General features: G+C 46.3%; 1 protein-coding gene across 2 annotated transcripts in view; it reads left to right on the forward strand.

The window, feature by feature from the left end:
* Positions 1–971: 971 nt before the first annotated feature.
* The window catches only part of ssbp4 (single stranded DNA binding protein 4), a 123,947-nt gene continuing 100,081 nt past the window's right edge, over positions 972–24,837 (forward strand). For both annotated transcript variants that reach the window (XM_078556211.1, XM_078556212.1), the window contains exons 1-4: positions 972–1,089; positions 1,731–1,803; positions 1,926–1,987; positions 3,841–3,925. In XM_078556211.1, coding sequence (XP_078412337.1) covers positions 1,034–1,089; positions 1,731–1,803; positions 1,926–1,987; positions 3,841–3,925 — 276 coding nt within the window. In that variant the 5' untranslated portion in view covers positions 972–1,033. The remainder of the gene's footprint in view (positions 1,090–1,730; positions 1,804–1,925; positions 1,988–3,840; positions 3,926–24,837) is intronic.

The raw sequence follows: 24,837 nt of genomic DNA on the forward strand, positions 1-24,837 counted from the left end.
GGTCATGAAGTGGTCAGCTTGGATTGTGAGGTCACAGGCGCGGGACCTGAACCCCTGACCATCTGAGTCCAAGGTGGGGGTGGGTGGAATTGTGCCTTCCCACTGAGCCTAAGGCAGACACCCCAACTGGGCTCACTGGATGGGTTACCCCTTTGTGAGAAGGTTCCCACATTGCAAATCGATTGACCGATTGCTGAGTGGGGAGCATTTTTGATTCGGAGTCACAAGTTTGCGGATTCAAGTCTCACACCCGAAATTTGAGCATGTTATCCAGGTCTACGTCCCAGTTCAGCACTGAGTGAGTGCTGCCCTGTCAGAGGTGCTGGCTTTCAGGTGGGATGTTAAATCCACATCCTCCTCTCAGGAGGATGTGAATGATCCCGTGGCCACTATTTTAAAAAATAGTAGGGGAGTTCTCCCTTGTGTCCAGATCAATATTTATCCCACAATCAACATCATTAAACAGATGATCAGGTCACGATCACATTGCTGTGTGTGGGAACTTGCTCTTGCAAATTAGCTGCTGTGTTTCCAATATTACAACAGTGGCTAAACTTCATAAGTACTTCAAAAGCTGTGAAGAAGAGTCATGCGGACTGGAAACGTTAACTCTTGTTTCTCTCTCCACAGAAGCTGCCAGACCTGCTGAGTTTTTCCAGCATTTTCTGGTGGGGGTTTTTTTTTTTGGGGCTTCAAAAGTGCTTTTAATGGGCTGCCACGCACTTTGGGACCTGTGAAGTCGTGAAAAGCGCTATAGAAATGCAAGCCTCTCTTTTAAGAAACCACGGTGTGTTTCTCCCGGCAGAGGGAGCCTGTAATCCATTTAAAGAAAAAAAAAACCAAAAAAAAAAATTATATACACAGAGGGAGAGCAATCCTCCCAGCTCGAGTCGGTTTCAAGTTCCCCTTCGGAAAATGTGGCTGGTTGGTGCCCAATGGTCTGGGAGCTTTGCTCGGATGTAGCTATGGAGATGGCGAGTGGCTGGTTGCTTTGACAGGTGTGTGTTTCAGCTTTAAGAGGCAGACAGCGGCTATGTACAACAAGGGGAAAGGATGTACGGTTCCCTCGGACGGTCAGGCAAGGGAAAAGTAAGTGGCAGCGAGAGACAGGAGGAGAAAGGGAAGGGAAGGGGAGGGGGGGAGGAAAAAAAAGACAAGAAACATTTGTGGCTTTTGCAAGAATTAAAAAGAAAACCCCGAGCCTGCGGGAGCAGGCATGTTTTTTTGGAAGCGCTGTATTTGCTGGGTTCTTTAGGTGGGGTGGGGGGTGGGGGGGAGAGAGATGCTGAACGGAATGAAGAGAGAGGGATTTTCCTGTCAACTTTTGTTAATTTTCGTGGCCTTTTAATTTTTTTAAGTTGTTTAAAAAAAAAAACCCCGCGCGTTTCCAAAGTGTGACCTTGTTACCTGCGATTTGACAAGTTTTCATTCTGAATTTTACATTTTAACAGGAAAAAGGGCATCAGTTGAATTACATTGTGAATTTCACAGCCCTGTCCCCCCCCCGCCCCCCCCAGGAAAGAGGTAGAGAAAATCTCTCTCTAGCCTGGGGAATGTTTTGTACCCACACACATATTTATTCTGGGTTTGTGTGTGTGTGTGTGTTCCAGCCTTTCTCTACAGCATTTTTTTTTAAATTGTAAGATTTAATAAAAGTATTTATTGCAAAAAGAGAAAAAGTTTTGCCTCGTTTACTTTTAAAGAACCCTGTGTTTGTTTTCTCTCTCTAGGTTAGCGCTGTATGTTTACGAATATTTGCTGCATGTAGGAGCACAGAAATCTGCACAGACTTTCTTGTCCGAGGTAAGAGTCTCTTCGCTCTCTCTCCCTCGTGTGCTTTTAAAGTTCCCAGTGTTGAAATTTGGCTTTTTTAATGCCTCCTTTCCCTCCTCCGTCCTGATCCATTTCGCCCTCCTGATTTTCAGATTCGTTGGGAGAAAAATATCACTTTGGGAGAACCCCCAGGCTTCTTGCATTCCTGGTGGTGGTAAGTTTTTGTCTCTTTGTGTTGTCTGCATAGTTTTATTTTAAAGTGTTTGATGTTTTCCAGGAGACTAACTCCTCAAACAAAGGAAATGTGATTCCAGATGGTGAGGGGGAGCTCCTCACCTCTCTGCATCCTGATTGTTTATTGCAGCTCTCTCTCTCTCTCTCTCTCTTTCTGTACCTTCTCAAACTTACTTGGATTGTCCGGACTCTTAAAGGGGCATTGAACAGACTCGGGATCTGCAGAAATTACCTGTGGAATGGGGTGGTCCTGTGCTGTGCAGATCCACAAATGCCCCCAGACTCTATCCTCAGCCTGTGTTGATCTGGCCCCCAAGTTAGTTCATTAATCCCAGCGTTCAAGAGCTAGACAGGGGTGAAATGGAGCCAGGCGAGGGTTCCAGTTGCCAAGTCCCTGTTGGGAAGTGGCTGCAGGTGCTCATCAGGTGAAGGACAAGGTCAATAATGTACCTCCCACCTCCAAATCCCTGCCTAGGCTCACTTCATCAACACCTAGAGCGGCGTCGAAGTGGGACAGTTTTTTTTCACAATTGCAGCCCGCTGCCTTCAGGAGAGGCCCAGAGAAGATTTTGGGCAAAGCAGGGAAGAGGCACCCAATTAGACCCACACTGCCACAGCTCTTTCTCCATAGCTGGGCAGATTCCATTTCAAGTCAATAAATTGAATAAATACTTGAAAGGGGGAAGGTTGACAGGGCTATGGGGAGACAGCAGGAGGAGCGGACCTAATCAAAAAGACATGAATGATGGGCCGAATGGCTTCCTATGCTATATCGTTGCATGATTCTGGGTATCCAATTCTCTTTAGAAAGTTCCAGTAAACCTGCTTCCACTGCCCTTTCAGGCAGTTCATTCCAGATCACAAAAACTCACCGTGTTCCCCCTCATCTCCCCTTCGTTCTTTTACTAATCACCTGAAACCTGTGTCCCTCTGGTTACTAACCCACCTGTCACTGGAAACTGTTTCTCCTTATTTACTCTATCAAAACCCTTTGTGATATTGAACGCCTCAATTAAATCTTTCCTTAACCTCCTCTGCGCTAAGGAGATTAACCCCAGGGATTCCAAACTCTCTTTACCACTAAGTCCCTCATCATGACATCTGATTGGTCAGCATTGATTTTTGACCATTGAAAGTGCGTTGGACTAAAATGGAACTGGATTAATCTTCTGGGCACCAGGTTCCTGTTCCCAGACAGTGGGTCCACTCCTATACTGAGGGATAAAATTGCTTGATGCTGCAGACTGTTATACCTGTTAAATAACAATCCCCCCCCCTCCCCCCACCCCACACCACACCATGCTGGTCAGTGACACTTGAAAGCTGTGGAACATTCCATGTAGCTGGATCCTGGATATGTGTTACATTGGGACTGGAGTAACTGGGAATGGGGAATGGGCCAGAACATGCTGTATCCTGGTAGGTTGCCAGTGCTGGGATTTGAGCTGTGTCTGGATGCTAGTTTCAGGACTCCCAGGTTGGAACTGGGATCAGAATTGGATTCAAGTTCCAGGGCTGTGATTCAGATTGGGATTGGCTTGGTTCTAGAGCCTGTGAATTGGGTTGAGGTTGCAATCGGATTGGAATCCTGTATAGCTGGGATGTGGGATGGGATTGGAATGGAGTACTGGAGACTGTATCTCCTCTGTGGATATCAGGTCAGGGGAGTCGGGGAGGTGGTTTGGAGGGGGTGGGGGGGTCTAGGTTTTGTCGTGCCAGGATGGATATGTAGCTGTTTTCCTGCTTGCCGATATTGACAAATGAATGATGATTTTTGATTTAAGAACAAGGTTGCTGGAGAGTTTAGTGACAAGCTCTTTCTCCTCTTTCTAGTGTATTTTGGGATCTGTACTGTGCAGCTCCTGACAGACGGGAAACCTGCGAGCACTCGAGTGAAGCCAAGGCCTTTCACGATTATGTGAGTTTTATGCTAATTTTATTCATTGTAGAAAGTGCTTCTGTGCCTTGTTGGAGGCAAATATCAATTCTGGCAGGAGAGAGATTGTGCCTCTGTCTGTGTCTGCGCTTCTGCATGTCTCTGTCACTGTGTGAGAGAGAGAAACCGTGACTCCATTCTTGTCAAAGGACAGATGGATTTTAACCAAGATTCAGTTGTGCCTGTGTTGACCGTAATTGGGATGTTCTGAACCCTGATCTCCACGTTTCCCAGATATTCTGGGTGGGTTGTAGATGATCAGTGTTGCTTCAGTTTTTACAGTTTGCTGATCAAGCAGCGGAGGTGGGGTGGGATCGCACTGTGACAACTTGGTGATGAGGACAATTGTACCTGGTGACTGATCTCCTCTACACTCCAACAGTCTCAGCTTTTCAATTGTATTGGATGCTGTGTATAAAGTCACTGTTTATTCAGCAGGGTAAGGGTCACTCACTGTGTACCTGTACAGAGTCACTGTTTATTCAGGGTAAGGGTCACTCACTGTGTACCTGTACAGAGTCACTGTTTATTCAGGGTAAGGGTCACTCACTGTGTACCTGTACAGAGTCACTGTTTATTCAGGGTAAGGGTCACTCACTGTGTACCTGTACAGAGTCACTGTTTATTCAGGGTAAGGGCCACTCACTGTGTAACTGTACAGAGTCACTGTTTATTCAGGGTAAGGGTCACTCACTGTGTAACTGTACAGAGTCACTGTTTATTCAGGGTAAGGGTCACTCACTGTGTACCTGTACAGAGTCACTGTTTATTCAGGGTAAGGGTCACTCACTGTGTACCTGTACAGAGTCACTGTTTATTCAGGGTAAGGGTCACTCATTGTGTAACTGTACAGAGAGTCACTGTTTATTCAGGGTAAGGGTCACTCACTGTGTAACTGTACAGAGTCACTGTTTATTCAGGGTAAGGGTCACTCACTGTGTAACTGTACAGAGTCAGGGTAAGGGTCACTCACTGTGTAACTGTACAGAGTCAGGGTAAGGGTCACTCACTGTGTAACTGTACAGAGTCACTGTTTATTCAGGGTAAGGGTCACTCACTGTGTAACTGTACAGAGTCACTGTTTATTCAGCAGGGTTAAGATTGCTCACTGAGTGCTCACACACTGACTCTTACTGGGGTGCGGGTCCCTCACACACTGACTCTCACTGGGGTACGGGTTCCACACACTGACTCTCACTGGGGTGCGGGTCCCTCACACACTGACTCTGACTGGGGTACGGGTCCCTCACACAGTGACTCTCACTGGGGTACGGGTCCCTCACACAGTGACTCTCACTGGGGTACGGGTCCCTCACACAGTGACTCTCACTGGGGTACGGGTCCCTCACACAGTGACTCTCACTGGGGTACGGGTCCCTCACACAGTGACTCTCACTGGGGTACGGGTCCCTCACGCACTGACTCTCACTGGGGTACGGGTCCCTCACGCACTGACTCTCACTGGGGTACGGGTCCCTCACGCACTGACTCTCACTGGGGTACGGGTCCCTCACACACTGACTCTCACTGGGGTGCGGGTCCCTCACACAGTAACTCTCACTGGGGTACGGGTCCCTCTCACAGTGACTCTCACGGGGGTACGGGTCCCTCACACACTGACTCTTACTGGGGTACGGGTCCCACACACACTGACTCTCACTGGGGTGCGGGTCCCTCTCACAGTGACTCTCACTGGGGTACGGGTCCCTCACACACTGACTCTCACTGGGGTGCGAGTCCCTCACACAGTAACTCTCACTGGGGTACGGGTCCCCCTCACAGTGACTCTCATGGGGGTACGGGTCCCACACACACTGACTCTCACTGGGGTGCGGGTCCCTCACACAGTGACTCTCACTGGGGTACGGGTTCCACACACACTGACTCTCATTGGGATACGGGTTCCACACACACTGACCCTCACTGGGGTACGGGTCCCTCACACAGTGACTCTCACTGGGGTACGGGTTCCACACACACTGACCCTCACTGGGATACGGGTTCCTCACACAGTGACTCTCACTGGGGTATGGGTTTTTTTTGTTCGTTAATGGATGTGGAGTCGCTGGCTAGGCCACCATTTATTGCCCTTGAGAAGGTGGTGGTGAGCTGTCTTCTTGAACCGCTGCAGTCCATGTGGTGTAGGTACATCCACAGTGCTGTTAGGGAGTGAGTTCCAGGATTTTGACCCCGCGACAGTGAAGGAACAGCGATATATTTCCAAGTCAGGATGGTGAGTGGCTAGGTGGTGAACTTCTAGGTGGTGATGTTCCCATCTCTCTACTGCTCTTGTCCTTCTAGATGGTAGTGGTCATGGGTTTGGAAGGTGCTGTCGAAAGAGCCTTATTGAATTTCTGCAGTGCATCTTGTAGATGGTACACACTATTGCTACTGTGGTCATGGTGGAGGGAGTGAATTTTTGTGGATGGGGTGCCAATCAACCGGGCTGCTTTGTTCTGGATGGTGTCAAGTTTCTTGAGTGTTGTGGGAGCTGCACTCATCCAGGCAAGTGGGGAGTATTCCATCACACTCCTGACTTGTGCCTTGTAGATGGGGGTCAGGCTTTGGGGAGTCAGGAGGTGAGTTACTCGCTGCAGGATTCCCAGCCTCTGACCTGCTCTTGTAGTCACAGTATTTATATGGCTAGTCCAGTTCAGTTTCTGGTCAATGGTAAGCCCCCCAGGCTGTCGATAATGGGGGATTCAGCGATGGTAATGCCATTGATCATCAAGGGGCGATGGTTGGATTCTCTTTTGTTGGAGATGGTCGTTGCCTGGACTTGTGTAGTGCGAATGTTACTTATCACTGTCAGCCCAAGGCTTGATATTGTCCAGGTCTTGCTGCATTTGGACATGGACTGCTTCAGCGTCTGAGGAGTCGCGAATGGTGCTGAACATTGTTTTTTTTATTATTCATTCACAGCATGTGGACTTCGCTGGCTGGGCCTGCATTTAATGCCCATCCGTAGTTGCCCTTTCGAAGGTGGTGGTGAGCTGCTGTGCAGTTGTTGATGTGCAGTCATCAGCAAACATTCCACACACAGTGACTCTCACTGGGACACGGGTTCCACACACACTGACTCTCACTGGGGCACGGGTTCCACACACACTGACTCTCACTGGGGCACGGGATCCACACACACTGACTCTCACTGGGGCACGGGTTCCACACACACTGACTCTCACTGGGGCTCAGGTTCCACACACACTGACTCTCACTGGGGTACGGGTTCCACACACACTGACTCTCACTGGGGTACGGGTTCCACACACACTGACTCTCACTGGGGTACAGGTTCCACACACACTGACTCTCACTGGGGTACGGGTTCCACACACACTGACTCTCACTGGGGTACGGGTTCCACACACACTGACTCTCACTGGGGTACGGGTTCCACACACACTGACTCTCACTGGGGTACGGGTTCCACACACACTGACTCTCACTGGGGTACGGGTTCCACACACACTGACTCTCACTGGGGTACGGGTTCCACACACACTGACTCTCACTGGGGTACGGGTTCCACACACACTGACTCTCACTGGGGTACGGGTTCCACACACACTGACTCTCACTGGGGTACGGGTTCCACACACACTGACTCTCACTGGGGTACGGGTTCCACACACACTGACTCTCACTGGGGTACGGGTTCCACACACACTGACTCTCGCTGGGGTACGGGTTCCACACACACTGACTCTCGCTGGGGTACGGGTTCCACACACACTGACTCTCACTGGGGCACGGGTTCCACACACACTAACTCTCACTGGGGTATGGGTTCCACACACACTGACTCTCACTGGGGCACGGGTTCCACACACACTGACTCTCACTGGGGCTCGGGTTCCACACACACTGACTCTCACTGGGGCATGGGTTCCACACACACTGACTCTCACTGGGGTACGGGTCCCACACACACTGACTCTCACTGGGGCACGGGTCCCACACACACTGTCTCTCACTGGGGCAGGGGTTTTCCAGCTACATGAACTATTCAGTTGTTTTGATTCACTATAAAAATATAACAAGAACATTTTACTACAGGGACTGTAGTGATTCAGGAAGAACCAGGACAACAAGGGATGGGCAATAACTGCCAGTGAAGTCCGAACCCCAGGAATGAATGAACCTTGTGATGAGAAGCCCACCCTTCCCCTGCAAAGGATATTCAGGAGTATCGATGGCTCTCAGCCAGAGTTAATGATCAAGTATCTCTGAAGGTGGTTTATAGTGGAGTGGGGGAGGGCATCTTATTCAAGGACAGAGAAGCCTAACTGAATGAAATTCTTGAATTTTTATAGCACCCTTCACATTCAGCAGAAATCTGAAGCACTTTAGAGACAGTGAAATACTTTCTCAAAGTGTCGTCACTGTTGTAATATAGTAAATGCAGCAGCCAATTGTGCACAGCAAGCTCCCACAAACAGCAATGTGATAACACCAGATTATTTGTTTTAGTGATATTGGTTGAAGGATAAATAATCGCCCAGAACACAGCCCCGCTTCTCCTTTTTAAAGAGTGACATGGTTTTTTTTTTTCACACCATCCTGAGAGAGTAGACAGGGCTTTAGTTTAACATCTTATCTGAGAAAGAGAGCCTCCGAGAGAGTTGCGTCAGAGTGCAATGAGGTCTTCGGAGTGGGACTTGAACCCACAACCTTCTGAATCTGAGTAGCAAGTGCTGTCCACTGAGCCATTGCTGACACTCTGCAGGCATGTGCTTGTCTGGAGGCAGACTGATAGGCAAAGAGGATTCAAGTACAATCAGATGTGTTAATCCGGTCAATGTTTCACTCTGTCTCTCTTTTTGTGAATGGCCTTATTTGCCTTCATGTTTGCTCCCTTCTTGCTCGTATGTCTCAACAACACATTTGACCGCTCTGCTGAGTGAGAGGGAGCAAGTATGTCCCCTTAATGGAGGCTGGAGGGCCAAACGAGGGCAGGATTGAGTTCCAAAGCTTTGTTTCTTTTGATGAATATCAGTCGATATTGTTGACTGGTCAGAGCCTATCTGGAGGAACATGTGTTCAGTTGTGGACACTGCACCTCCGGAAGGAGATATTGGCCTTGGAGGGGGAGCAGCACAGATTACGTAGACTAGGCTTGTCTTCCCTTGAGTTTAGAACATTAGGGGGCGATCAAATTGAATGAGTTGCATTGATATAACGCCTTTCATAACTTCAAGAAATTATCTTATTGAGGTGTGTAAGATGATTAAAGGAGTTGCTGGGTTGATAGAGAGAAACTATCATCTCTGGTGGGGGGAAGAGTCCAGAACAAGGGGGAAGAACCTTAAAATGAGAGCCAGGCCATTCAGGGGTGGTATCAGGAAGCACTTCTTTACACAGAGGAGAGAGGAAATCTGGAATTCTCTCCCCAAAAAAGCTGAGGATGCTGGGGGTCATTTGGAGCTTTCAAGACTGAGATAGATTTTTGCTGAATAACAACGGATACAGAGAGGCAGGTAAATGATGTTGAGGCATCAGTCAGCCTTAATCTCTAGAATGGCAGAACAGACTTGATTGGCCTATTTTCCATACAATGTTATTGCACCTTCCCATTAAAAGTGTTTGTGTGCAGCAGGTTGTGCACTCAGTCCTAATCAACATTTGGGGCTTTGAGATTCAGACACCATTCACAGGTCGTGTACTGTAATTGGTGAGTGGTGATTTCTTCACTCTTTCTACCCCCACCCCTGCTCGAAAGGTGGTCAGCGGTAAAGTGACAGGCCGAGCCCCTGGGGAGATGCCATGGGGCTATTGGCTGAGGATTGATGCTCTGTTCACCTGACCTTCGACCCTGATGTTGGGTCTGATGCAGCAGATGGAAGGGTTGTTGTTGATGAACTGTCCTGTGAAATGGGTCCCTGGGTTCCTGTGAAGTGTGAACACTGGGGCCAGCAGCCTTATTGAGCAACACACTGTTTCCATGGCAAAGTAAACCTTACTGTTCACAGGAACTAGAATCTTTGGTGGGGAATGCAAATATGATTATCTGCACTTTTGAAACTGTTGCTTTCTTTTGTTTCTTTGTCTGATATGTGCTCTAAAAGGAGAGACCTTTTTGTTTTTTCCATGTGTTAACTATGGGGCAAATCGATATCTCCTTATAGTTAATTAAACAAAAGGTATAATCATTGATGATTAGAGATTACACAAACTAGGGTTATACTGTATTCACTTGTATTTAGGGTCAATTAAGGGGCGATTTTCTGAAGTTTTTAAAATTTAGGGGCAATAGATAGAGAGAAACTATTTCCACTGGTTGGAGAGTCAGCAGAATCTAAAAATCAGAACCAGACCTTACAGGAGTGAAATTAGGAAATGCTTCTATTTATAAAGGGTGGTAAAAATTTGGAACTCTCTTCTGCAAATGGCAATTGATGCAAGATCAATTTTTAATTTTTAAAACTGAAACTGATTAGACTTTTGTTAACCAGAGGTATTATGGGATATGGGGCAAAGGTGGGAATATACAATTAGGTCACATCAGCCACAATCTCATTGAATGGCAGAACAGGGTTTGAGGGGTTAAATAGCCTCCAGCTCACCACCATCTTCTCAAGGGCAATGAGGAATGGGCAACAAATGCTGGCCTTGCCAGCGATGCCCACATCCCATGAAAGAAGAAAAATAAGAATGCGGCAGTGTACGTGTTACCCAGATAGAGAGAGGTGATTTGTTTCCCACTCTGATTGAATATTCAGTTCCTTTAATCTTGTTTTGTTTTCTCCCCTTCCACCATCTCTCACTCCTCAGTCCTGACATCAAACTTAAGACGGAGGAGGCCATTCAGTTCCTCGAAACTGTCCTGCCATTCAATCATATCATGGCTGACCAGATGCCTCAAGTCCATTTATCTGTTCACCCACAATGCTTGATACCCCTTTACCACCCCCCCCTCCCCCCCCCCCCCCCCTCCCCGCCAAAATCTATCAATCTCAGCCTTGAAAGCTCCAATTGATCACCAGCATCCATCATTTTTTGGGAGAGAAAGTTCCAGGTTTTCAAGACTCTTTGTGTGAAGAAGTGCTCCCTGACATCGTCCCTGAACAGCCTGGTTCTGATTTTAAGGTTTTACCCCTTGTTCCCCCATAACCGCCAGATATCGACCCTATTGAATCCTTTAATCATCTTAAACACCTTAAATAGATCATCCCTTAATCTTCTATCTGAAAGGGAATACAAGTCAACTTGCTATCATTTATGAACTTGCCAGAGAAACTGTTCCTACTTGTTTCACTAAACCCCATCTCATTCTGAATGCCTCTATTAAATCTCCTCTTAACCTTCTCTTCTCTAAAGAGAATAATTCCAGTGTCTCCACATAAATAAGTAAAGTCCCTCAACCTTGATTTCTCCTTGGCAAACCTCCTCTGCAACCGCTCTAAGGCTTTGACATCCATCGTGTAGTACAGCACCCAGAAACGGTCACAATACTCCAGCTGAGATCTAGCCAAAGATTTGTAAAGGCTTGGTCGAACTTACTTGATCTTTGTATGCATTGCCCAGTAAGAGAGCACAAGAGAAATCAGGAACTCTCACTGGGATGATACCAAGCTTGAGTTTTAAAATCTGCGTGTCATGGAGGGAGTTTGACATGAGGATGGCTTATTTTCCCAACTGGCCCTGTCCTTCAGTCTGAGCTCAGTGAAGCCAGATGCAGCCTGTTGTGTTGTGTGTGTCACGGAATTAGCTTCTGAGTACCAGTATGAGACTGCATGAGGCAGGTGCTCGATATCTCAGTCTATTCACCCACCGGGTGGCTGAGGATGATAGGACAGTTGAGGATGCTAAGAGTTTAGTTTAATTTCCATCAATTGCAGAATCATTGAATTGTTACAGTGCAGAAGGAGGTCATTCGAACCACCATGTCCACACCAACTCTCCAATTGAGCAATTCACTTAGTGCCATTTCCCTGCCTCCTCCCTGTAACCTTGCACATTGTTCTTTTGCAAATAACAGTCTAATTCCCTTTTGAATGCCTTGATTGAACCTGCCTCCACCACACACTCATGCAGCGCATTCCAGACCTTAACCACTCGCCACGTAAAAAAGTTTTTTCTGGTATCGTTTTTGCTTCTTCTGCAAATTACATCTCGTCCTCGACTCTTTCACGAGTGGGACACAGTTTCTCCTTATCTACTCTGACCAGACCCCTCATGATTTTGAAAACCACTATCAAATCTCCTCTCAACCACTTTCGTAAAAGAAAACAGTGCCAAACTTCTCCAATCTAACTGAAGCTTCTCATCCCTGGAACCATTCTTGTGAGTCTTTTCTGTACTCTCTCCAATGCCTTAACACCCCTCTTAAAGTACATATCCTAGTGTTAATTTATATGGTTAGGATACACAGGTGAAGGACCTTGTTTAATTAACTACTTTGAGCACATATAAATAGGGGACGTGTTTCCTCGGCCCCCAAAATGACATTTTATTTAATTCAATAAGATTCCTTTAAAATTTTTCTCCTTTTTTACAGTGTGCCTTTAAGGGGCTATCACTTTAATTTAATCTGTTTATTTGTTAATTTGCTAATTAGTTACAGCTGTACTCAAAAGAGTATAAATAGGAGACAGCTGGGGCACTGGGTATGCATAAGGAGAACTGTAAGATTGAACAAAGTCAATAACCTCTGTTTATAAAGAAAAGCTCTGTGTCTTGGTTTTGACTTCATCAGCCAGCTTGGATCCTGTTAACACCCAGAACTGGACGCAATACTCCAGCTGAGGCCTAACTACTGTCTTATGCAAGCTCAACAAAACCTCCTTGCCCTTGTACCTTTTGCCCCCATTACGGACTTGGGGGGCTTCATTTAAACAACCCTGATTTCTCCTCTCACCACCTGTCTGTAAACAGAACTGCTGATTAAGTATCCTCAAAAGAGTCTGGGGGTTTTACAGGGTGATTAACACAAAGGGTGGGGGGAGCGGTCAGTAATAGTCAAGCTGCTCTGGGCTATCTACAGGGGAATGCTGGGTATCTCTGTGAGTGCCAGGTCTTTTGATCATAGGGTTGAGCTGCTTTTGTCCAGTTTACCTCCTGACTGTCCACTTTGGTAACCTGCGGGTTCAGCTGTTCAGACCCGGAGACTGTGGTTAGGCTGATTGTCAAGAGATTGGGGTGTTTTAAAGGGACTTTGTCCTCTTTCCAGGGATCCCAGTTCAGGCTTTAGCACAACTGGAGGGTTCCAGCTTCTGTCGCTAGGTGCTTTGGGTTGGCATAGCAGCAGGCGAGCAATTGGCTCCTGAACTTGAACCAGCTTCTCTGGGCCTGGATGATAGAAAGCTAGCCTCTCCCGCATCCATACCAGGTAAGGCTACAGTGCTGTAGCCTGGTAGGTTGTTATGGATCATTCTAATTGCAGAGGGCAACTTAGTCAGGTCGCCTTGCGAATCTGCACCGAGGGGGTGAATATGGGGTCCAATCTGGTTGCGATCCCTCTGCTGCTCAGTGGGATGGTAGGCACCATGTTTTTTGGAACACTACTGAGCCCTCTGGTGCATGGCCAGTTCTTGCTGGACCTCCTGGTAGCTTTTCAACTAAGCGGGGCATCACCCTCATTCTTTCTGGGCCAATCTAGAACCGCCCTGGTCCCTGTTTAATGTCTGAAGCAAGGTTCCTGCTAGCTATATTTCAGGCAAGTCCTTAACCTTTTCCTTTCTGGGCTTAAAAGCTTGCCTTCCTTTAGGCTTTTTGACTACGTAGGGCATCTCCCTCACTACATTTTTCGCTGCTCTGGGACTTCTCTGGTTCCTCTTTAATTCTGGGATGCTCTGTAGCTCCATTTTAGACTCATGTGGCTTTCCTGGACCTCTTTTAACTTTGCTGGCCTGACTCTGGCCTTGTTACATTTGGGCAGCCTCGCTCAATGTTTAAGCATGCTATTTCATCTTTTTGGGGTCTCTTTCGCTGGCTAACGCTTTACTGCCAGCCAAATTGTTCCCAAGGAAGAAATTGATTCCTGCTTCTGGTAGTTCAGGGACAATCCCTATGGTAACAGGGCCTGAAATGAGGTCACACTCTAGGTGAACCTTATGGAGGGATTCAAACACAGATCCTCCTCCCACCCCGCTGATCAGGGCTTTGGCCTTCAGGGAGGACTTAGATGGTAGGTTTAAGTTTTCTTCCAGTCCAGCTGTGTCCCAGAACAGTACAACGGACATGCTCACATTTTGGGGCAGGTAGGGGGACACTGTTCCTGAGAGGCCAAAACTCTGGAAGCTCTCTGAGAGTTGGTCTGGCTCAGTCACACATGTTGCCATGCCCACCAAAGGGTAGGTTTCTGTAGTGAGAGTCTCTGTCTGCTCTGCTGCACTACCCATTGGGGCATCCTTTGAGGCGCTACTCATGTGAAGCCTATTAGGCCAATGGGCTTGCTGTGCAATCTCCAGCACTCAGGTCTGGAATGGCCTATTTTATTTCAATGAGAACATACCGACCCCTGGGAATTCTCCTTTCAGACTGTAGGGGTCTTCCCGCACCCTCCTTTGTGTTTTCTTTACTGGGTGGGGGGGCCTTTCCTGTCCAGATCACCCTGTTTTTCTTTCTAATGCTCATGGGTATAATTTGGAAAGGGTCTGCCTGAGTTTACAGGCCTGTGGGTGAGGTCATAGTTGTCTGCGGTGATTGCTGCACCCCTGGCAGTGAGGATTCTCTGCTCCTCCAAGTGTATTCGCAGGTTGGATGGGAGGCTATTTTTGAATTCCTCTAACAATACCAACTCATGCAACCCCTCATAGGTGTGTGGGATTTTTAGGGATTCTATCCATTGGCCGAATGCCTTTGTATAATTCCCTTTGAATTTGACCTCTGCAGCCACAGGAGTTATTAGTGTCTCTTCAGAGGTAACGAGGTGTCAGCTTCTTGGACATTGTCTAGAAAATTCCCTTTGTTCAGGGTTACAGGCAGACATAGCTACAGCCTTTTTACAGTCTTTGTCCAGTTTTAAACATCTTAGCTCCCTATTAATAAAGCCCAGGATGCTGTTTGCTTTATTAACTACTCCCTCAATCTGTCCTGCCAACTTCAATGACTTATGCACATATATACCCAGGTCCCTCTGCTCCTGCACCCACTTTAGAATTGTCCTCTTTATTTTATGTTGTCTCCCTATGTTCTTCCTACAAAAATGAATCACTTCACATTTCTCCACATTGAACTTCATCTGCCACCTATCCACCCATTACACCAGCTTATCTAGGTCCTTTTGAAGTTCTACACTGCCCTCCTCACAGTTCACAATGCTTCCATATTTCATATCACGCGCAATCTTTGAAATTGTTCCCTGTACGTGAAGGCCTAGGTCATTAACATATGAGAAAAAGCAAGGGTCCCAACACCAACCCCTGGGGAACTCCACTACAAACCTTCCTCCAGTCTGAAAAACAACCAATACTTGCTATTTCCAGTCACTCAGCCAATTCTGTACCCACGTTGCTACTTTCCCTTTACTAACTGCTCACAAGTCTGTTGTGTGGCACTGTATCAAATGCTTTTGGAAGTCCATGTACATTACATCAACAGCATTACCCTCATCAACGCTCTCTGTTACCTCTTCTAAAAACTCCAGCAAGTTAGTTAAACATGATTTTCCTTCAGAAATCCATGCTGGCTTTCCTTAATTAACCTTCAATTAATTTGTCCATATGACTATTAATTTTGTGCCTAATTATTGTTTCTAGAAGTTTCCCACCACCAAAGTTAAACTGACTGGCCTGTAGTTGCTGAGCTTATCTTTACGCCCTTTTTTGAACAAGGCTGTCACATTAACAATTCTCCAAACCTCTGGCACAACCCCTGAGTCTAAGGAACACTGAAGATTTATGGCCAGTGTCTCTGCAATTTCAACTCTCGTTTCCTTCAGTATCCTTGGATGGATCTCATCTGGTCCTGTAGCTTTATCAACTTTAAGTACAGGCAGCCTATCTGATACCACCTCCTTATCAATTTTAAACCCTTCGAGTGTTTGAACTTCCTCCTCTTTCACCATGACCCGTGCAGCATCTTCTTCCTTGGGAGAGACAGATGCAAAGTATTCATTTAATACCTCAGCCATGTCCCCTGCCTCCATGTGTAAATCCCCCTTTTTGGTCCCTAATCGGCCCCACTCCTCCTTTCACCACCATTTTACTCTTTTTATATGCCTACACTAGGCTTTGGGATTCCCTTTTATGTTAGCTGCCAGTATCTTTTCATACTTCTTATTTGCTTCTCTTATTTGCTTTTTCACCTTGCCCCTGAACTTTATACATTCAGCCTGGTTCTCAACTATATTTTCTACCTGACGTCTGTCATAAGCTTCCCACTGGAGGAAAGTTTGTAGTGGAATTCCCCAGGGATCAGTGTTAGGACCCTTGCTTTTCCTGAAATATATTAATAACTTAGACCTTGGCGTATGGGGCATAATTTCAAAGTTTGCAGCTGATATGAAATTTGAAAGTATTGTGAACTGTGAGGAGGATAGTGTAGAATTTCTTCCTTCTCTTAGTTTCTATTATCATCCAGGGAGCTCTGGATTTGTTTACCCTTTCTTTCCCTTTTGAGGGAATATACCTTGATTGTGCCTGGACTGTTTCTTCTTGTGTTTGGGGTCCGGATGGGGTTTTTTTAGGGTTTGCCTTATGCCCCAATAATGCTACCATAGACTGTGATATAAAAAAAAAACATTCTTGTTTATTTACAGATCTGTGTACTTCTCAGTACTCTACACGAGGTGGTACCTTCTGTTTCCCATCAGATCGCAGTTACTTAATCATGTGACATTGCATCATAGTTACATCAGCAATTACATCAGAATCAGGTGCTCCTGATAACCGTTTACTCTTCATCTCCCTCCAAGTCTTTATCCCAACTGTATACATCCTCCTACATCTCTCCCCAGAGTCTCAGATTTCACAGGTTAGTCTCTGTGACCAATCCCCCTGATCTGGTCCTGATTTCACTTTGAAGTTGAGGATGAACTGCACTCTCTCGTTGTTCGATAGGAGTGTCTTCCACCTGGGTGGCTGTAGAGTTTCTACTTGTTTCTGGTTCCTTGTCATCTTCCAGGTCTAAACAGTAAGACCAAGGTTCCATTGGTTTCCTTCCCAATGAGGTCAAGGCTCTTTGGTTCCTTCTGATATTTCCCTGGCCCGCCTCAATTCTAAAAGATCTCGGTTGTGGAGCTCTTTCTAACACAATGCCTTCTTTCTGCTGATCTCATATCCACACTCTCTCCCTGGGCTGTAGCACTTTCAGGTCTCACGCTGTGTGTCTGAAGTTGAAATTATGAGCTTGACTGTCGCTTTGTTGCTCCTCACACTTCCTAACTTTCTCACGAACATCTGAGGTAATGTTAGTTGTAGTGTTTGTTGTAGAGTGGGGAGTTGCATTCGCAGCCACCTTCCCATCAATAGTTCTGATGGCGAGAACCCATTTTTTAGCGATAAGGCTCTGTAGTTAAGAAGGGCTAAGTTAATATCTTTGTTCTTTTTCATCAATTCCTTGATTGTTTGAACTCCTTTTCTGCTTCTCTGTTCGACTGAGGATATTTAGGCAAGCTAGTCACATGCACAAAACCAAAGTCCTGCACAAAGCTATAGGACTGTTCATTAGCAAACTGAGGACCATTGTCTGACACCACAACGTCCGGGATGCCATGTGTCACAAAGATTCTTTTTAGTGATTTAATGACTGCCTCTGCCATGATACGAGCGTATGAATTAGGAGCAGGAGTAGGCCATTCGACCCCTCAAGCCTGCTCCACATTCAATGAGATCATGGCTGATCTGAGTGTGGCCTCAACTCCACATTCTGCCTCCCCCAGCCCACGATAACCTTTGACTCCCTTGTTAGTCAACAATCTATCTATCTCTGCCTTAAAAATATTCACTGATCCTGCCTCCACTGCTCCCAGGGGAGGAGAGTTCCAAAGATTCACGGCCCTCTGAGAGAAAAAAATTTCTTTTCATCTGTGTCTTACTGGGAAACCCCTTATTTTTAAACTGTGTCCCCCAGTTCTAGTCTCTCCACAAGGGGAAACATCCTCTCAGCATCCACCCTGTCAAGTCCTCTCAGGGTCTTATATGTTTCAATAAGATCACCTCTCATTCAACCTTTCCTCATAAGATAACCCCCATCCCATTGTCAGTCGAGTGAACGCTCTCTGAACTGCTTCTAATACATTTAGATTCTTTCTTAAATAAGGAGACCAAAGCTAGACAGTACTCCAGATGTGAATGGGGAAGGACTCATCCAGGATTTGATCCCAGGACTTCTCACACGCTGTCGCGCTGTCCTCCTCACTTCAAAACATCTAGAGTTGGAATCAATGACAATGATGAAAACTTTCCCTTTGAACTCAAATAAATCTATTCCCAGGCACAGCCATGGATTTGAAGGAAAAGTGGAGGGTGCCAGTGGTTGGCTCTGCTGTTGGCTACTCACTGCACACGTAAGGCAATTTGTGAATAACCCTTCAATGGAGTGACTGGTGCCTGGCCACCAGACTTACTGCTGGGCTATTGCTCAGCATTTCGCTATTCCCAAGTGACCTTGATGCAATTTTTGGAGAATGTCAAATCAAAGTGTTTTAGGGATAACTAGTCTGTCATTTTAAAAAAAAAGAGAAATCATCAATAATTGTCAGGTGTTTTGTCTGTTTGAAGTATTGGTGAAGCACTAGGTTGTTAGCAGCATAATCTGGCTATCCATTCTGGAAATGCTCTTTTATCTGGGTGCATTTGTGGCTGTGTGCAAGCCTGTAGATGATACGTCTGCCGCTACAATTGTTGGCAGCTCTGGATTGTAGTGCATTAGAGTTTCTGATGAAATTAGGGGCTGAATTCTCTGGTCGCTGCTCGCCGATGTGTAAAATGACACGCGGTGATGTCAGGCGGGCGTCCCGACGTCACCGTGCGTCATTTAGATTTCCAGTTCGGCGGGCACACGGCCGACTCCGGTGCCGAACTGTCAAAGGCCTATAAAGGCCTGTTTAAAAACTAATTAAAGCAATTAAATGAGCTGCCCGTCCAACCTTAAGGCTGGCGGGCGGGCGAAGAGCCCAGGCGGCCTTCGCATTTTTCATGAAACCTCACCCAAGGGCGGGATGAGGTTTCATGAAGGGTTTTAAAATTCAATAAAAAACGTTTAAAATAATTCTTTGATGTGTCCCAGCTCACGTGACAGTGTCACATGAGGGGACATGGTTTAAAAGTTTTTAAATGCTTTATTTCAGTCTTTAAATGTCAAACCGATCTCCCTGAGGCACCTCTGTGGTTCAGCGAGATTCCTGCGCTCTTCCGCGCGCATGAGCGGAAGAGCACAGGCCTCGACTCAGGGAATCTGCCCCCCACCCCCCCAACCCCCGCACAGGGAGCGCACAGTACTTACAGGTGAGTGTCACGATGGGTGGGCCTTAATTGGGGGCGCCGATTGGGTTCGCGCCCGCCCCCCCCAGACAACCCCCACGACAGGGGGAAAATTTTTCCCCGGGAGATTTTTGATCTTGTCAAAAGCGTTTTGCTGGTCCACATTCCAGCAGCACTATTCACCTTGTCTCAACAGCTGCCGTAACAGCCCATTGATTTCCGCCAAGTTTAGTGGGAACTTGCCGACTTAACTGACAATGCCAGGGAATTTTTGTAATTCTGTGCTGTTTCTTGGCTGTGGGAACTCTCTGATCACCTTGGTTTTCTGTGGGTTGGCAGTAATTCCTGAAGCTGGCACAATGCGCCCAAAGAATTTTACCATAGACTTTGCAAGTTCACATTTGTGGGTCAATGTCAAACATGCTTCTTGTAGGCCCTTGAGGGCTTCTCTCACTCGACAGTCATGTTCTCCCCTCGGTGAACCGTGTATGAGAATGTCACCCATTTGGCTCGTTACTCCTTCCACGCCTTCGAGGGTCTGAGACATCATTCTTTGGAATATCTCAGGTGCAGAAGCCATTCCGAATGGTAACCTGTTCAAATAATAATGACTAAATGGGCTGATAAAAGCCGTTAACGATCTGGATTATTTGTCCAGAGGCAACTGCCAAAAGCTGCTGTTAGTATCCAATTTTGTGAAAAAGGTGCTTTTTGCTAATTTGGCGAGACTTTCATCCATTGATACCATCAGGTGAATCTCGCAACTTGTTTAATTGAGTCAAGTCCATGCAGATTCCAAGCGAATGATTAGGCTTTGGGGCTGTGACCATTCCAGACACCACTTCATCGTTTGGTCACTGGAGAGATTACCCTTTGTAACATGTGTTCAATTTCGCTCTTGACTTTGTCTAAGAGTGGGTGAGGGACCTTCCTCACTGTGGAGAGACATATAGGCTTATAGTTATGTGATATTCTGTCTTCAGCTTTCCGAAGCCTGAAAATAGGGATGGAAATTCATTTCTGAAACCCTCGCTAGCCTGCTCATCAGCAATTTCATCAACCCTTGTAAATCAACCTCAGCTGCAAGCTGCTTTTCTGCTCAGTAATTGAGTCCTGGTTCTGTATAACATACAGAGGTTCCACAATTTCTTTATCCCTGTATCTTAATCCTGCCAAGTGTTGGCCTATTACTTTCAATGTAGTCCCTCCTGGACCTTGCAACTGGATGGAGGATGGCTGTAATGTGATATTTTTAAGCTACTTTACTTCATCAGATAAGAGTGAAACACCTGCCCCAGTATCTAGTTTGAATTTTGTGGGGTGACCATCAACTTTTAATTTAATGCTCCAATAATTATTTCCTGTTTCGTTAACATCTCCTAGAAAGGTTTGCAATGGCTCTTCCACTTCTTGGATTTAGTTTGTATTTTGTTATTTTCTCTTTCTTCCTGTGATCTACTTGTGGTTTAGATCCTAACTTTCCACAGTTGTTGCACTCTGCTACCCCTGCTGGGCATTCTTCCCATTTAAGCAGGGTTTTCCCGCCACACCGAGAGTATTTCAAAATGGTGGTTGATGCATTTTTCCCCAATTTCATGGGCTTTTTGCTTCACTGCACTTTCTCTTTTCTGTCCAACATATTGAATGGCCTCACTCATTCTTTTCCAAGGGAAATAACTTTCCCCATGAGCAGCTGCCTTGTTTTTGCTTCCTAAGCTCGGTCTGTCACGCTATTTGTACTGCCTTTGTGAGAGTTAAATCTTCCCTGGTTTGCAAAAGATCTGATAGGGTTTCATCTAAGACGCCAACTACTCTGCGATTGCATATTAATTCATCTCTGAGGATCCCATAGCCGCAATTTTCTGTTAGCGTGTGCAGGTCATTTATGAATGAATCCATGCATTCGTCCAGTTTTGGCTTCCTTGTTTTAAATTTTGCTCGCTCGATGATCAAGTTTTTTTGAACACTGAAGCATGCATCGAGCACTTTATTGAATGAGCTTGAAGCCTCATCGATTCCCTGTCTCACTATTATGTCATCTGCAATAGTCCCCACTGCATAGAGCAAAGCACTGACCTGATCCTTTTGTTCCTTTTTATGCAAACTTGAAGTTGTCTGTATCTGGAGAATCTCTTCCTCCATTTGTCCTAGTGTTGAGCCTGTTGCACGACCCTTCAGTGCTTTGGAAAGGTCCTGGGAGTGGCAATGTAGACTCCATGCTTGTTCTAAACGCTGCATCTGTTTCTGTTTCGGTGGCTTGACTTGTAGATTGTGATCTGCATTCACTCGTGCCTGGACACGGGATTTGTGTGTCAGCTTGCATTGCTACACCCATGATGCTCCATTCTCAGGTGAGTCTTCAGTCATTTTGCTTCTTGCCCTTTTTCCAAGGATTTGTAGGTCTTTCAGGTCTGCAGTATTCTCTTGGAATTTTTCTGGGTCTTTGCACGCTATCCGCTGCCACCATGTTTTGTCGTGGGTTTGGGATCTACATGGGGTTTCTTTAGAGTTTGCGTGTTATCCTAAGAATGCTTCCATGGACTGTTATTAGTAGAAACCATTCTTGTTTATTTACAGATCTATACACATCTCAGGATTCTACACGAGGTGGTACTTCTGCTTCCCACCAGATCTCAGTTACTTAATCATGTGACATTGCACCATAGTTACATCAGCAATTACATTAGTATCAGGTGCTCTTGATGTTAACCCTTTACTCTACGTGAACTATATCTTCTCTTAAGTTTGCCCATTGTTCTCTGACTGTTTCTCTTGCCAATCTTTGACTCCAGTTTATTTGGCCCAGATCTGTTCTCACCCCATTGAAGTTGGCTTTCCCCCAGTTAATTATTTTTACTCTGGGTTGTTCTTTGCCCTTTTCCGTAGCCAACCTAAACCTTATGGTACAATGACCACTGTCCCCTAAGTGTTCTCTTACTGACACTTGGCCAACCTCATTTCCACGAACCAGACCCAGCAGTGTCTCCTCTCTCATTGGACTGGACACATACTGCTGTAGAAAATTCTCCTGAACGCCCTCTAAGTTCTCTTGCCCCTCTCCCACTACTATGCCAGTCTATATTAGGATAATTAAAGTCTCCCATTATAACGGCTCAGATTGCAGTGTTACTGATTGTGCCACAAAACAGGACAAAAAACAAACTAGCAGAACTTTTAAATAACTGACCAAACTCAGCCAGCTTTGGACTGATCCCTTGACTCTAACCGAGTGGTTCGGGGCAGTGGAGAGGGCATATATTTAGAATAACAGACACCCGAGAGTGAGTTACAGACTGGAGTCTAATTGAGGGGTTCGGTGGGGAGTTATATACAGAATAACAGATACCTGGGGAGTGAGTTACAGACTGGAATCTAATCGAGGGGTTTGGGGGATTTATATATAGAATAACAGATACCTGGGAGTGAGTTACAGACTGGAATCTAATCAAGGGGTTCGGGGTGATTTATATATAGAATAACAGATACCCGGGAGTGAATTACAGACTGGAATCTAATCAAGGGGTTCGGGGGGGTTTATATATAGAATAACAGATACCCGGGAGTGAATTACAGACTGGAATCTAATCGAGGGGTTTGGGGTGGTTTATATATAGAATAACAGATACCCGGGAGTGAATTACAGACTGGAATCTATTCGAGGAGTTCTGGGGAGTTTATGCTCACGGCTTCAATATTTCTTTGTTTGCCTAATTCTCATGTTGGTTGAAGCTGATGTTTTGAATAAGCTGTGAATCCTGACAATAATTTCAAGAGAATGATTTTGAGCCCAAATCCTCTGCACCCCGTTCCTGGCGCGCGCACACAGCCCAGCTCCCAGGGCGTGGTGTAATCATTGTAACGTTAGCAGCAGAGCATGAAGGGGGAACGCTGTGAGTCAGGACCAGAGGGTTTTTCATCTACAGGAGTGAGTAGATGACCTACTTTCATTCCTGTAGCAGGATTGCATGCTTTGTCCCAAGGGAACCTTTTCTCTCATTCCAGGCAAAACCTTCTGACTCCAGCATACTAAAATCCACAAGCTTGGAATGGAAATTCAAATCCACTCTCCCCTGGGGCATTTGGGAGAGCTGTCCCAAATGAAGAGGCTGAATTTCTCATTGCAAGGGCTGAGCAGCTGGGTTGAAAAAAACAAATCATTTTCCCCACTTACCCACCGCCCCCCCACTCTCCCCCACCCCCCCACTCTCCCCAACCCTTCCCCTCCCAGACATGCAGCAACCCCTCCCAGTCCTACACCACACAGAAAGCTGATGATTTCTCTGCTGTTTGCAGTATTGTTTTGCAAGTGATGTTGGTTCCCTCCATAATATAGCTCATCTCCACCTAAGCCTCAGCTCATCTGATGCTGAACGCTCGTTCATGCCTTTTGTTGCCTCCAGCCTCGACTATTCCAATGCTTTTCCTGGCCAACCTCTAATCTTTTATAAACTTCAGCTTACCCAAAACTCTACTGCCCGTACCCTAACTCACACTAAATCCCGTCCGCTCAGTTTGTCCGTGCTCGCTGACCTACATTGGCTCCTGGTTTGGCAACACCGCAATTTAAAAAATTCCCATCCTAATTTCGCCATTTACTGACTCTCTTTTCCCCCAATTTCCTTCAGGTTTAGGGTCCTGGGAAAGACTGAACTTGAATTCGTCCCTGTATCTTTAGCCCCCTCAGTAAATCCCAAAGCACTTTGCAGCCAATGAGTTACTTTTCAAAAGTATTCATCGCTTTATCGATGATTTTGGTAGCCTAACTGTGTGCAGCAAAATTCCACAAACAGCGAATGACCAAGTTAATTTGTTTTTGGCGTTGTGCTGAGAGGAACGCTGGTCAGGACACCAGGGAGAACTCATTGCTCTTTTATTATTGTTGTGGGATTTTTTTAACATCCACCCAAACAGGTAGAGGGATCTCAGGTTAAATTCTCATCTGAAAAATGGTACCTCTGGCAGTGCAGGGCTCTCCCAGCACTGGCACTGGGAGTGTCAGCCTCAAATGTTGGAGAGGGACACGAAGCCACAACATTCTAGCTCGGAAGCAGGAGTGGAACTCGATGAGCAAAGCTGGCATAGAAGAGTAAGATTAAAATATCCTTCCCTCCTCAACCTGACAACGTTTGATTCTGCTGCTGGTCCAGCTTGAGTCCTTTGGCGTTCTCAGGCTTACTGGTGGATGTGGGGTTAATATTAGGGATTCCCCAGTTTACTGGCGGGTGCGGGGTTAATATTTGGGTTTCTGCAGTTTACTGGTGGGTCCGGGGTTAATACTCAGGGGCGTTGCTGTGCTCAGGATTTCCTGAGTTGTGTTTGTATTGGCAGAGGCTTCAAGCTGGTAGTGATGTTAGCAGCATTCGCCTTGTGAAACCAATGACATTCTGGCTCAAGGCCAGGCCCCTAACAACCCAGGAGGAGGGGGGGTGGGGAGTGAAGGGAAGCAGGGGAAGAGGAGGGCGAGAAGGTGGGTGGGGACAGTATTAAGGACTGTTTCTGGCCCACAAGAGATACGATTTGCAGATC

The sequence above is a fragment of the Cetorhinus maximus genome, chromosome 13 (genome assembly GCF_964194155.1).
Source record: "Cetorhinus maximus chromosome 13, sCetMax3.hap1.1, whole genome shotgun sequence".
Taxonomy (NCBI): domain Eukaryota; kingdom Metazoa; phylum Chordata; class Chondrichthyes; order Lamniformes; family Cetorhinidae; genus Cetorhinus; species Cetorhinus maximus.